General features: G+C 51.7%; 5 protein-coding genes across 5 annotated transcripts; 2 read left to right on the forward strand and 3 right to left on the reverse strand.

The window, feature by feature from the left end:
* Positions 1 to 413: 413 nt before the first annotated feature.
* On the reverse strand, positions 414 to 2,043 carry J4E82_003390 (uncharacterized protein; the record flags this gene model as incomplete). Its single annotated transcript, XM_051729677.1, has 3 exons — positions 414 to 790; positions 839 to 1,414; positions 1,479 to 2,043. 3 exons carry the CDS (start codon positions 2,041 to 2,043, stop codon positions 414 to 416), a joined length of 1,518 nt encoding a protein of 505 aa, XP_051590711.1.
* A 927-nt stretch (positions 2,044 to 2,970) lies between these two features.
* On the forward strand, positions 2,971 to 4,903 carry J4E82_003391 (uncharacterized protein; the record flags this gene model as incomplete). Its single annotated transcript, XM_051729678.1, has 2 exons — positions 2,971 to 3,428; positions 3,484 to 4,903. 2 exons carry the CDS (start codon positions 2,971 to 2,973, stop codon positions 4,901 to 4,903), a joined length of 1,878 nt encoding a protein of 625 aa, XP_051590712.1.
* Positions 4,904 to 5,368: 465 nt separating this feature from the next.
* Positions 5,369 to 7,639, forward strand: J4E82_003392 (uncharacterized protein; the record flags this gene model as incomplete). Its single annotated transcript, XM_051729679.1, has 1 exon — positions 5,369 to 7,639. One exon carries the CDS (start codon positions 5,369 to 5,371, stop codon positions 7,637 to 7,639), a length of 2,271 nt encoding a protein of 756 aa, XP_051590713.1.
* Positions 7,640 to 7,819: 180 nt separating this feature from the next.
* J4E82_003393 (uncharacterized protein) lies at positions 7,820 to 11,191 on the reverse strand (the record flags this gene model as incomplete). Its single annotated transcript, XM_051729680.1, has 2 exons — positions 7,820 to 10,317; positions 10,966 to 11,191. The coding sequence occupies 2 exons, from the start codon at positions 11,189 to 11,191 to the stop codon at positions 7,820 to 7,822; spliced, it is 2,724 nt and encodes a 907-aa protein (XP_051590714.1).
* Positions 11,192 to 11,731: 540 nt separating this feature from the next.
* On the reverse strand, positions 11,732 to 13,166 carry J4E82_003394 (uncharacterized protein; the record flags this gene model as incomplete). Its single annotated transcript, XM_051729681.1, has 5 exons — positions 11,732 to 12,182; positions 12,235 to 12,561; positions 12,621 to 12,720; positions 12,795 to 12,915; positions 12,966 to 13,166. The coding sequence occupies 5 exons, from the start codon at positions 13,164 to 13,166 to the stop codon at positions 11,732 to 11,734; spliced, it is 1,200 nt and encodes a 399-aa protein (XP_051590715.1).
* Between the last annotated feature and the right edge of the window lie 1,088 nt (positions 13,167 to 14,254).

Below are 14,254 nucleotides of genomic sequence, written 5' to 3' on the forward strand. Positions count from 1 at the left end.
ATTGTATAGGTAAGGCTTGGTTTGCTACTTATCAACAGAGCTCTTTGCTTGCGCATCGAGTTATAGCTTATCAGCCTCATCGTGCTACAATGCTGCGTGGCTGCATTCAGACTAGAATATTCCACAGCCTTTCAGCCGACGTCTAGCAAGGCCTGGTATGTCTCTTCTATTTGGGGGTTGACATTCACCATCTGAAATTTGAGTGTACCTCTAACTGCGCACGTTACATGTTCATTATGCACACCGCACTGATAACGAACATTTGGAAAGGCAACAACCATTTTATATACAGTCTATCATGCTATTTACAGTAGATTACAAGTCCCGCAACCGATTACAGTACTAGGTTGTGCTGGCGACAAGTTCAAGCATGTGTTGATTCCACCCCGAGTACAGCGTGTAGAGCGATTTGTTTAAGGCGATATTTTGTAAGTCAGGCGACGTGATTTAGTTATAAAGGAGTTGATGGCGTCGGTGAGGTGGTGGGACGACTTCGCGCTTGCCTGTAGGAGTCCATTAATATCGCGATGGTTGTTCATGGAACCAAGTAAACTTACGTCTGTGTCACCGTCTGGCGTAGCGGCACGGTTTACAATGGCCTTCTCGCTCTCAGTGAGGAAAGTCTTGATGGAGTTGTTGGAAGAAATGTGTATCGTGTTGCCGTAGCCATCGTATTCTTCAGTCTCCTGGGCGGGGTTCTGAGCGGCTTGTTGTCGAGCTGCTTGCGCACGTCTTCTGTTCGATCTCATTACCCAGACTACACCCAAAGCAATAAGGATGGCAATAAATCCTTTGTTAATGTTAGTCTCACTCTGATGAAATGTGGACATCTACCTACCAAGAACGCCGAAAAGGATGAATAAAGATCTTGCTAGAGGTGTCAAGCCGCTCTGCGGCTCGACACTGACGGCTGTAGCCAGGCTCGAAGGTGTAGCCGATCCAACTACTAAAGAGGATGCCGAAAGCGATGAGGATGCCGATTGTGGTGCAGTGACAGCTAGTGGAGCGGGCACGGTTTGTGTAGTTGTTTGAGCATCTTCTTTGCCTTGTGCAGTTCTTGTAATCGTGACAAAAGTAAGAACAGGAGGCAGCGTTGAGGAGCTTGTCGTTGTCGAAGATTCTGTGGACGACGAAGTAGAGATAGTCAATGTGGGCGGTAAAGAGAAAGAAACCGTAGAGACATCGATGGTACTCGAGATGGTTGCGCTCGTGGTTGACGAAGTCTGTGCGATAGTCGAAGCAGAATCACTCAGGATTGTCAATGAGGCTACTGCAGCATCTGCTGTAGGTTTCGGTTGCTTCTTCCCTGGCATAGGCTTCTCTACTGTCATCGCAGAAGTCGAAGGGGTCGCTAACGAACTTTCAGGAGCTGCGGTCGGCGTTACTGCGGGTGCGGTCACCAAGAGAGGATCCTCTGTAGAAAGGAAGATAGGAAATCAGTGTTTGTCTCACACGTATATAATCCGACCTGGACGTACCTTGATTCATTCCGGGAACCGTCACTAACAATGGGTCCTCTTGATTCATGCCTGGAAGCGCTTCCTCATTTATCTTCGCGCCAGAGTCTACAAGAAATGCTGGCACCGTAGTCGAAGCCGCTCGTATGGTACTTGTTCCATTGATATTGACATCGGCTTGGGCGGTGAGGGTGGGTCTGACGGCAGACGCTACCAGCTCAGGCAGAGCAGTCAAGGTAGCATCCGTTGATATCGAGGGTATAGATATAGCTTGGAGGATCGTTTCTTCTGTACCGACAGGCGTCGGCATGGCTAGAGATGAGAACTGTTCGGTCCGCGATGACAGTATTTTCTCCGTCTCGGTGGGTAGAGTTGTCGGTTGTGGTGGTGATTTGGGCGGCTGTCCTTCCCACGTTCCGTTCATGATCGCATCCGATTGTTGAAGTCTTGTCGCGCCTCTGCGCTTGTTCGTATCCCTAACCTTTTCATCACGATCCTCAGCTACGATGAACGCAGCTGCCATCCTTGGAACATCACGGCGTACCAGCACCGGTCGGATTTCATATGGTCTGCTCGGTGCAGCCATAGCAAGGGGGAATTTCCATAGAGGCGACGAACATTCACAGCATGCGACGATGTTGAAGCGGTGGTAATGCGGGCGCCAGACCCCAGCCGGCTAACAATGGTTCCATACAAAAAGTACGAGATCCCTGATCCAAAAACGTGTTGAAGCTGGTGAACGTTTCGGCATGGACAACAACTTGGGGCGATGGTTGGTCGGGGGAATGTCCGCCATAACCTTTTGCTACCAAACAAGGTGATCACGATCCCTGCACCATGAGGATGTGTGGCTTTTTTGAGACCATGAAGTGCACCAGTCCATTCGTTTGGGAGATCGTGTCCACTTGATGCGGGTTCTCCAAACGTGCGCTTGTTTCGTAGGAGAAGCGAAAGTTTATGGCGACACTCGAAACGTAGCGCATGCGACGGGAACTTCGAGACCGGTCTGAAGATCGAGTGCCACGAGGACGGCCGCGTGGTATGGAGATGGTTCATGGGGGAGGCCCGGTTAATGACACAAGAAAAGGAATGGTAGCCTCGCTGTCAACTCATATAGATCAAATGGCTTGTACCTTGGATAAAACACCAACATATTGTTGATTCCTGCCCTGAAAAGTCGTTGTCAGCTCCTCCTGTCTTGCTCGCGATTGGAAACAATAGTGAGATGCAGCTGATGGTTATGGAATTGTCGCGACATGTTCGGAGTTGCAGAATGATAGGGCTGGATGTCTAGCTTGTGGTGGTATCGGAACCACCTGCGTATCTGAGGCCTGTGGCGCGGCAGAGTGGATCAGTCCATCATCCTTCCGAGTCGATGATGCTTGCCGTGCGCCACTTTGGTCCTAAGTCAATAGTCTCTCGTATACCCATCGCGTTTTTCGGTATCATTTTCAACATGATAGTCGCGTGTGCATAGCCGCTGTCGTCGTTCTTTTCCCATCTGTACCCCCGAATGGCAGCACGCGACACTCCCGATCGCGTGGTTCCGGAGACCATCGACCTGGAGCATGGGACCAAACGCGATGACAACCGCGATCGAGTTACACCGAGTGGCCAGAGCACAGAACTTGTCGCACCGCACCGCCAGTCCCGTCGTACCCCGCCATGGACAAGGAAGCTGGGGGAATGCACGCCAGCACCTGTCGCTCGTTGGGGCCGGAAGGTGGTCGAGTGGGTGAAGGGGCCGAAGCCGCCGAGCAGATACACCATCACGCCTTTTCTCGAGCGCTGGCAAACACTGCCTGTCCGGTTGCTCGCGCGACTGCCAGAGTGGGAGCGCATTTGCATCTACGCTATCGCATGTGTTGTATGGATTGTCACGTTCGCTGTAGTCGTCAGTGATGGTGGGCTTCCTTCTGACATTGGAGGGTTCGGAGCGCCGGTAAAGCTGTCGTGTGTCAACAATCTGTGGTATGGCTTCTCCTCTTATACCCCAAGCTATCGTGACTGTGCTGATCGTCGCCAGGCCATCCCCAGAAAGCTGTGGGCCCGACGGCCGTAATTGTTTCCCCTTCTCCAATGCTTCGTTTGCCTTCAACTGCCCCGCCGGATGCTCGAGCGCCCAGGTGCTCAACCCTCGCGCAATCGGACCGCAAGTCATAAACTACCGATCCTTGGTCGTTGGAGGTGCTCCAGGTCCTGAGAATGATGCGTTGGTATATCGCGGAGACTCATTCATTTGCTCAGCGGCTATTCACGCTGGAGTCATCAACGATGGCTACGGTGGCTGTGGTGTCGTTTCTCTAATAGGAGAGCGAGACAGTTTCGGCGCTGTTACACGGCATGGCATAAGCAGTATTGGCTTTGACTCGCACTTTCCAATGGCATTCACATTTGGTCAGGCTTCGGCCAAATGTGAGGATCCGCGCTGGAACCTGCTTATCCTCTCGACAATCTTTACTGCTCTGTTCGGCATCTTCACCACAAGTCCTGTCACCTTTTTTGCGCCCATTTTTACAATATTGTTCTTCCAGACTGGTATGGCATCGGATCCGCCTTCGTACTCGAACTACGCCTCCTTGGCTTCTACAACACTCGGCCGCTTCTTGCCCGCTGCGTTAGCTGCCGCCCTCTTCTATCAATTCAGTGTCCGCAAATCCCTGCGCAATTGCAAGGCACAAGTTGAAAAGACCGTGCTCTGGGTAGGTGGGGCTTGGGTTGGCGCACTAGGGAACTATACGTTTGAACGTATACCCATACAGCGGCTCACAGGAAACGACATCCGCCAACAACCGGGCGCTATCACAGCATTGGTAATCATTGTGATTATCCTGTTCGCTGTTGTTCTATACCAAGCATGGTGCTTCCGCAGGGAAGGGCGACTGCCACGCTATCTTGCATTATATGCTACACTAGGCCTTGGCCTGGGTATACTCGCTGCTATGCCGAAACTCACACTTAGGATACACCACTACATCATTGCTCTCTTACTCCTTCCAGGCACCGCGCTGCAGACCCGCGTGAGCTTGTTGTGCCAAGGTCTGCTGGTCGGACTGTTCGTTAACGGTGTTGCACGCTGGAACTTCGATTCCATCCTACAAACGGCAGCGGCGTTACGAGGGGATGGACAGCTCGGGTCGGGTATCCCAGCTATTCTTGAGCCTGTCATTAATGGCTCGAGCATCACCTTCGCATGGGAGAGCCTACTCCGCGGATACCAGGGCGTGAGTGTGGTGGTCAACGATGTAGAGAGATATCGTGGCTCTGGTGGGAGTGATCAAGGTAACTTCACTTGGAATCGGTCAGACGGTGGGCAGGATGAATATTTCCGGTTTGGATTTATTAGCTACCAGTTGTTCGGCAGCGTAGCATACAGCGACTTCACTAGAGCAGGCACATGGTTCTCAAATGGGACCTGGGGTGGAATTCCGCCAGGTCGTACATGAATAGAAAATGAACTGATCGTCCCCAAACAATGTATACGCTCTCTCCATACATAGACCGTTTACGGAAATAATCTGGCAAGACGCGGATGTCAATATCGCAATGACGAACGAGTACTAGCGCGTTTACGTCACCGTTCACGACATGGAAACCTTGCAAGGCAGGCTTTCAAGACGGCGATCGGCATGCTGCAAGCGGTGATCCAACGGTTATACAAAAATGCCTTGGCCAGCCATATCGTTCATCATACCCCCTTCAGCGACAAATCAGGTCTGGCCCGGAGTGCTCTTGCCTCTTTTTGTGCGGGGGTAGTCTCGAACAGGACCATGACGTCACAAGAACCAGTTGCTTGATGACCGCCGCGTTCGCACTTGCACTAGTCGTATGCCACAAACACCATGCATTCTCTCCATCGGAATTTCTACTACCTGTGACATTCCTCTTACACTTTCCGCAGCCTCCACGGCATGGATTCCACCGCAAAACGTGAGGCGCCGGCCGCTTCCAAACGAAAAGCGGTTCCTTCGCCGACTACAGATGCGCCATCGATTGAACAAGGGCGAGAACTTACGAGCAGACTGATACCGAATGCCTTCCTCGCCGGAACCCTCCTAGCAGCACTTTCTTTCTCCTGGCCGTTGCGATGGGTCATCTCCGGAGCGCCCATATTCGTCTACGCAATCCTACTTGGCGAGGCGTATGGGCATCGCATCCTGCCTTTTGTTCCTGTCTGGACTATCTTCGCGACAGTAAACTTGGTGTACGCCGTATGTGCGACTTCGTGGCTTCTGTACTGGGTATTCTGGGCTTTTTGTTGGCCTGTACTCTTCATTACCTGCCTCTTCCAATTTGAAGCACCTGCTGCACTGGCACGTCGCACTTTACGAAAGACGTTCCTACGAGACCTCCATTTTATCAACGATCAAGTAGCCTTTTTTGATCTGCCTGCCCTGGAAATCGACACCGAAGTCAAGGGACTCTTCGTAATCCGCGGGGTTACGCTTTCGCTTTCAACAATGACACTCGTTGCTCATGGAGTCGAGGCTGGCATAAAGCTCTCGGACGATATCGAGCTTGGCATTCAAGTTGATAAAGTTACGGTACCACTGTTCCGAGAGATAACTGTTGACGACGTCTATGCGAATGTGAAGGGTGGGGATTGGGAAGTCACCTTTGGGGATGTGCAGTATGGTATCCCGGAGCCAGACGACGACGATTCCGTGGTTGTCACCAATACGGCTATTCTCAGAGCAGCGACAATGAAAGGGGGAGCCAATGGCCGCCCGGCTGATATGGTCCGAAACCTGACAGCTGGAAAAAAGCCAATTGAGGCTGAAGATACTGCATCCGCATTCTCGTCCGTTAAGAAAGTGTCACCAGATGAAGAGCAGGCCCATAAGAAGTACAAAGAGCTAGTACGCTACATCAACGACACAAGTGCTATTACAAAGGCGAAACAGACACTGGTAGAGGCCTCGAAAGCACGAGCTGAGGCTGGTTCATCCGATGACGAAAAAGACGCCAAAGATGCCAAGAAGTCGAAAGAAGAGCCAGGCGTCCGCTTGGACATTGATAACATGGATGACTTCCGAGCAGCAATATGTACCCAGATCCATGGACAACCATCCATACCTCACCCACCTACCAAATCGATCAGAGTCTCCACTCTTCGGAAAACATCATACCCGAACGTAAAGAAATTTCTACATCGGTTGCCTTTCCTATACCGATTGATGCTGAGTCCCATTTGCTACTTCCATCCTGTCAAGTTCAAGTCCATTACTGCAGCTGGGTCAGGGAAGTGGTTCACGGCCTTGATGCGACAGTACTTTTTCAAGCACTACTCATCCCAAGACGCGGAGATTCGTAGATTGGAGGCGCGGATATCAGCTTGGTGCGCAGATGCCAACTTCGCTGTAGAGCTGGGCCCGATGGCTAGCGAAGCCCACTTCCCCATCAACACCAATTACAACATTCAGACTCACTTCAAGATCTCCGACGTCATGGCCTACAGAATCCTCCCAGACGCCGTCGAGCTTAAGCAAGTTGTGCGGTTAGGAGGTGCCGATGCCGTTCTCACAATTCCAATGTTCCTATTTCCACACCATGAGCACATCTTCCCTGAGAAGAAGAGCGACTTCGACCTTTTGGAGATGGAGTCTGCCATCAACGAAGCCGAACCTACGCCAAAGCAAATCCTAGCTCGGAAAGAGCTTGAAAAGCTAAAGAAAGACGAAGCGTCCATGCACGTTAGTGCACATGCTCACCTCCCAGCGCAATTCCATCAAGATCTTCTTAACTTCGTCGCTGCGATCGTGAAAGCTACCAAAGTCATCGAGTCGGACAAGGACTTTGAGGAGGCCAAAGTTCTACGCGAACTGAAGCGTGTCAGCACTACTGATAGCGAAGCAAGCAGTCTTGCTTCAGTCAATACTAATAACAGCGAAATGTCACAGACCACGCTGAATGGTAATGAGGACAAGAGCTTCAAAGCATTCCTCAAGAAGGTTGACACTGGCTTCAAAGAAGCATCAAACAAGACTATGGTGGGCATGCGAAAAGCTGGCCAGAACACTGTACATGCCATGGCCAACGATCGCTGGATCGCACGGCTGGTAGGCAAAGTGACAAGGAAATTAGAAAAGGCGCAAGGCGAACTGGGGTACAGCGGAGAAGTCCCAATCGCTCTGGCTAAGTACCGCGAGCGACATGAGTTTGAGCAGAAACTCCTACCCTAAGGGAACCGGATGCTGGGAAGGCAGTTGTCGAGTTGCATGATACCCCGTTAGACTCTGCATGTTTGAGTAGTGTAGTTTTGTAAGAGAACATGAACCATTGTCTACATTGCATTCTGGATACATGACGTGACATTGTTCAACTCGTAACACGTTAACTGCGATTTACATATGCCACGATCCTTAGACTTTCGACCATCTCAACAAGACTGCTGCCAACACCACAGGTAGTACACTGACCAGTTCCCCGAGACCCGCGAACTCCGGCGGAATCCTCGCGTGCACAAAGGCGCCCGCACCCAACAGTACAGCGAAAGTGTTGTATACGAAACTCCAGCTAAAGTTGAAAACGATTCTATGTATCGCTTTCCTACTCACATTGATAATGGTCAGTACGCCTGACAGGCTAGGACGGACAAGAACTACATCGGCAGCGGATTGTGCGATGTCAGTACCGCTCGACATATGAACGCCGATTGTGGCCTGAGCAAGGGCAACAGCGTCATTTGTGCCGTCCCCAACGAACATGACAATCGGCTTGCGGGACTTGCCAGTCAGAAGAGCTGTTGAAGGTGCTGCGAGAAGGCTCTGAATATAAGTTTGCTTATCTGCAGGTGAGCAACGAGAGCGAACATTCTCTTCTGGTACGTCGAGCTGTGAGGCAATCCCCTTAACAGCGCCATCATCATCGCCAGACAGTACATGGACGTTGATGCCGCTGCGTTGGAGATGATCGATGGTGGATGCTGCGTCTGGTCGTAATGTGTCCTGCAGACCATAGATAGCTACTAGAGTGCTGTCGATGGTGAAGCAAAAGGTGGTGAAACCCTGGGACAGCATGGAGCGGACACGCGGATCTTCGGAAAGCGCAAGCCATCTCGAGTTACCGGCGCGTAGCTTCTTACCATTGGCCATCCCATGGACACCTCTGCCGGTGACCACCTTGGCGTCTGGTACGGTTGTAGCTGATAGACCTCGCGACGCGAGATGTGTTGCAATGGCCGCCGACACGGGGTGTTTGACATTGCCAAGCAAACCCAAAAGTAACTTGGCGTCATCCGCACTACCACCCTGAACATACTCCTCATGCACCACCGCCAGCTTTCCTGCTGTCAAGGTACCCGTCTTGTCGAACACCACGTCGGTCGTTCTATACGCGACTTCGATGCTACCTGCCGTCTTGAAGACAACACCGCGCTTCGCTGCGACGCCGGACGCGATCACGATAACCATAGGAACCGCGAGACCGATAGCGCAAGGACACGAGACAATTAGGACTGTGATGGCATACGTGATGGCTTCGATGGTCGCTTCTGAGCCTGATTGATGGCGTATCGCAATCCCAATGGCGACCCAGATGACGAAAGTGATGATTGTCAGGGTCACTACAACAGGGACGAAGTAGCTGGCTACAGTGTCGGCAATCTCTTGAATCTTGGGTTTGGAAAGCTTTGCTTCGTCAACCATACCCGCAATCGTCGTGATGGTATTATCGCCAGGCAGACGGGTTAGGCGGACGGTAAGCGTTCCGCTTCCGTTGATGGTTCCTGCAATAACGGCCGACTTGGTGTGCTTCTCAACGGGCTGAGCCTCGCCCGTTAACATCGATTCATCAATTTCCGAAGAACCCGAGATGACGGTACCGTCTGTCGGAATGCGCGAGTCTGGAGCGACCCTGAAGATGTCTCCATATTGCAACATCCTAGCATCGATCTCCTTCTCCATCCCGTCGTCGCTGACCAGCATGGCAGTAGGGGTTTGTAAGGAACGAATACTGATGGACTCTGCCGCTTTTTGTCGCGCCAACGATGCCACCCATCGTCCGACCATGATGAGTGTCACCAACAGCGTACTTGTCTCGAAGAACTCGCCCGTTGATAGAGGGTTTCCGCTGACTAGGTAGCCGAACGAAACAACTGAGAAGATGTACGCGGCGCTTGTACTCAGTACAATGAGCAGATCCATCTCAATGACCTTGGAGAACACCAATGCCTTGAGCGCTTTCGGGTAGAAAGGACCGGCGATGACAACTTGGACGACAGTAGCGAGGGCGAGTGACGCGGAGCCATAAGCAATCTCGCGCTCAGGAAGAGGTGCCCATGCCATGACCAGTACGGGAATGGTCAATCCGGCAGAGAGCAACGTCAACAAGCCCATGTTTCGAACATGCCTATTGCCAGCTTCCAAAGAAGAGTCTGGACAAGGCGGTGCAAGTTGCAACGACCGACTCCACTCGTCACACATCAAGTCCCTCGCCCCCACAATCTTCGCATCGTATTCCACACGGATTGTATCTTTGTTTAGGCGGCGTACGTCTGACACTCCATCCGGCCACTGCCCATCGACAAAAGCCGCTGGGTCTCCCGAACAGATAAGATCCAGACTACAGCCTTGGTTGGAAACGATCTCGCATTTGAACTCGGTTGTGCGGTGGAGATGTTTGACCACATCGTCGGCAGTCGCAAGCTTGGTGTTGATATCGAGCTCGACGCGGGCAAGGACCAGGCTGGTCTGAAGTTTGCTGACGTAGTCGAGACTACCCAGTGTTCGCTGTAGCTTTGTCTCGCATCCTGTACAGGTCATGCCAGATACGCTGATGACAAGGTGTTCACGTGTAACGCCGCCCTTCTCCAGGTCGATGTTATCCGAACCGCTCGCAATCTCAGTCGCGTCGATCAGGGCTACCTTTTTGTCAGGGCAGCGTTTGGAAGCGTTTGTGGGTGAACAGCATGATGTCTCGGCCCCGATAGTTGCGCATGCCTGGGGTGACGAGGTGCAGCAAGATGCTCTCGATGTTTTCGTAGTCGTGCCCGCGCAATCACTCCGCCCAGGTTCGCAACAGCTACTGGCACAGGTGTCTGCAGGGACACTGTACCCATCGTCTGCGCAGCAGCCATCCGTAGCGTCGGCACTGCAAGCAGGTTCAGGATCAGCCTTAGTCGAACTGCTGCTGCTGTCGCCGCACGCCTTGATTTCCGTTTCGAGCGGCGTAGGTGATTTGCAACATGGGGTTGCTGGCTTCGGCTTCACGAATCCTGACGGCGAACAGCATGAGCTGGTAAGCTTTGGCTTTACAGATTCTGGTGACGAACAGCAGGAGTTGGGTGCCTCCTGCTTTTTGGGTGTTGATGAAGAACAGGAAGATTCAGATGCTCTCGACTTCTGAGAGTCCGATGGCTGACAACATGCGCTGGCTGGCTTTGGTCCCACAGGTGTTGAACTTGAGCAGCAAGAAGTGCTTGGCTTGGGAATTGCTGCTGGCTTTGACGGACTGCACGGAGACTTCGACGTGTCTGACTTCGTAGGATCTGAAGGTGAACAGCATGAACCTTTCGGCTGCATTGTGGCATATTTCAGGTTGGCGACAGCAGGCCAAGAGGCTGTAGGTTCGGAATCGGAAGGCGTCAGTGTTGCATCCACTGCAGGTTGCGTCGTCGCTATTGCGTTACTTGTCGTTTCCGTCGCCGCCTCCGTGAGCACTCCAGGATTAACTTCTGGCTTGACAATAGCTGCGGTTGTACTCTTGGGGCCACAGCAGCCTCCCCCACAGGCCATGTTGAAGTTGTGATTGATGAAGTCTCCTATGGAAAAGATCGCACGAGGAAAGTCAAGATGCAAACCGTTTCCCCTTACATCTGGTATACAAGGCGCAATTCCTGCCCGTGTAAATAAGTGAGTGGCGATACGGTTGGCGAATTCACAAACGATATGTCACCGATAGAGAACCTCGATATGTCACTGCTTTCTCAATGGTCGCCGGCTCTACACCTTCCTTTTTCTGGATCGGCATCACGACAATCAATTCTGCATAGCGAGCAAGATCTACATATCTTTGCATTGCTAGTGCACTAGAGATTTCATGCTTGGATAGTGCGCAGCAGCTGTCTGTGGTATTGTCAGCCTGTATTATAGTGGAAGGCGCAAACCACACGCAAGATCGACAGAGAGCTAGATCAGACACGTGCAAGGAACTGCCTCAAGCCTAAGTCATGTATTGTGCGCAGTCTCAGGAAAGAACTAGGGCCATGTGGGTATGTCTTGCAGATGTCACTTCTTGCGGATGTCTGAATGACTCCCATCTCAGCCGTCGAACATTCACGCCAGTTCGCACTCAATCAGACTCTCCTGCGAATGTTTGACACTGTAAACACGCACAATCTTAAGACCAATCTCGGGTGACTCCAACAGCTGGCTCCACTGGGTATACGTCCGCTCTTTTGAAGAAAAGAGTGTGATCATCATCATATCCAAGGCGGTGGCCTGCCAGTCTGCACCCGTGTCTGGAATGACGTTTTCGTTGATCAGCAGTTTGCTGTAACCTGGCTTCATGGCGCCGGCAACCTGCTTCAGAATGCTCCTGCACACATCGTCGGGCCAGTCGTGCAACACGGAGTGCATATAGTATGCTCGAGCCGCTTTTAATGGCTGTTCGAGGTAGAAATCGTACTCCATACGTTCGATGATGGGATCCAGTTGCTCAATTCCTTCGATAACGGACGGGCGATCCTGTAGCACAAGCCTACCAGGGACTTGAGGATACTTGTTTCTGGATGTATCGTCAGCAGGCGAGTCAGACTTAGGCTTGCACGACATCCTACCTGAACTCTTGGATATCATGACCGTAGCCTCCGCCGATGTCTACCAATAGTACAGCGTCTTTGGAGGTGTCCATGCCACGGATGAGCTGCTCTTGAACTGGGTAAAAGTTGCTATCCATCCAACTTGGTCGACCCTGCCGATAGCCACCCATGTGGTTATTGAATTGCTGTCCCAAAGGCGGATGGGTATCCAGATACCGAAACATATCGAGCTCCGTCCCGAATGCGTACTGGTATGGTCCGTTTGTGATATCGGTAGTGAGTTCGTAATTGTTCTTCTCCAAATATTGTGAGAATTTGCTGCAAGACTCATGGGCTCCACCAGCACTGATTTAATTAGCCCAGTACTCATCTTAACATTGCGTCAATCACGCCACAACACTTACAGGGCTGGGTAGCCATCTCCAATGATAGGTATGGTCAATGCTTTCGAAAAGTTTGTGGCCTTGTATTCATCACTATTTGTCTCAGTGATGAAACCCATGGCTGCGATGTGCCTCATCAAGCGAGCTGGCAGTGTAAGCGAGTAAACGGAACGATTTGCCAACATGAGAGCCCACCTAAGAGCTCGCGAGGCTTCCCGAGCTTGCTTGCAATGTCATCGACCTTCATCGGTTGGTCTCCGAGCACTCCGAACACACCTGCATTATAGCAAGTTGTGATGGCAGTATGGCAACCCGGCTAGTAACACAGCTTAGCTCAGGCGAGGCGAACAGCGATTCAACACATACCTGCGCCCAATTCTGTTCAATCATGGTTTCGCGGGGAGTCTGTAACGCCCTGACAAGAGCTTTGGCGTGCGAAAGCATTGCCATACGAGTATCATTGTGATCAACAGAGGGTTTACCCCCGAATTCCGAAAGCTTCTGTAGCAGGCATGGAACGGCACCTGGATCGTTCGCACGTACTGCAATGCTGACGTCAACCAGCATCTTTGCAAAAGTTTAGACACGATCCAACGTTATGAAGAAGGGGTGGCGGAACAGTGGATAATGGTAAGGGTGAAAAGATCCCAAATGTGTTTAATGTATTGCCGGAGACGATGATGGTGCTCTCTTTCCCTTATAAGTCCGAGTCCGTTCTCTCCAGTCAACCTTGCCACAGAGATGCACTACACCATTGCCAACATGGTTAACAGCTCTTGATTCATGGCACCACCTTATCAGACGAGAAGGATGCCATGACGGACGGGAACAACAACCCGATGTAGATGATAGCTTGAGTTGGCATACGCCGGCAGAGCGATGGTGAGTCCGCGGAGCATTCGTAGCCAGAGTTGCGTACTTCGACCAAGGGGAGAGACATTTAGGTAAAGTCAGTAGGCCTAATCTCCACTTCAATGCTGTATCCCATCTTGGCATCATCGTTATGGCTTTCCGGTGGTAAAAGGGATTACCTGATACGAATTTCTAGGATTAGCTCCGGTTCCTCCATGGGCGCCAGGTGGTCAACCGTGATTGTTCTGCGTCAGTCATCAGGTCTCGCGTTGGTTGGTATTTCTAGAAGGTCTTTGAGAACTCTAAAAGATCAGCAAGAGAAGGCTATACAGATGCCGCCATGGAATAGATACCCGGCACGCGGCATGTGCGGGAACGGATGTTTCGACTTGCGCAGGATAATGCGAATGACGCTGAGAAAAGACTTGATGTGGACCAAAACCCACAATACGGCCCGTGGCACTGGAACCGAAGAAGGGTGCGGCACGGCGACCAAGGCAATAACCGCTTCGGAACCAGTGGCATGTGGATACCGAACCAGCTGATCCAAGCGCCGCAACGCTTGCTCCAGGAGTCGTTCTATGGTATCCGTCAGTCAGTGAGCGACCAAGCGGATACCGCCATTGCCTAGCAGCATACTCCGTACTAATCACAGCTTGTTCCTTGCTCCTTATTGCGCGAGAAAACAACGACGGAAGTCACGTTGTCCACACGAAGCTGGAAAAATCTACCTTATGTTGTATGCAATCATGGCACAATTTCGTCGCATCCATGCAACCGATGTACGTGCGAATACATGTGGG

This window comes from Alternaria postmessia, assembly GCF_024291825.1.
Source record: "Alternaria postmessia strain BMP 2775 chromosome Unknown scaffold_14, whole genome shotgun sequence".
Lineage (NCBI taxonomy): Eukaryota > Fungi > Ascomycota > Dothideomycetes > Pleosporales > Pleosporaceae > Alternaria > Alternaria postmessia.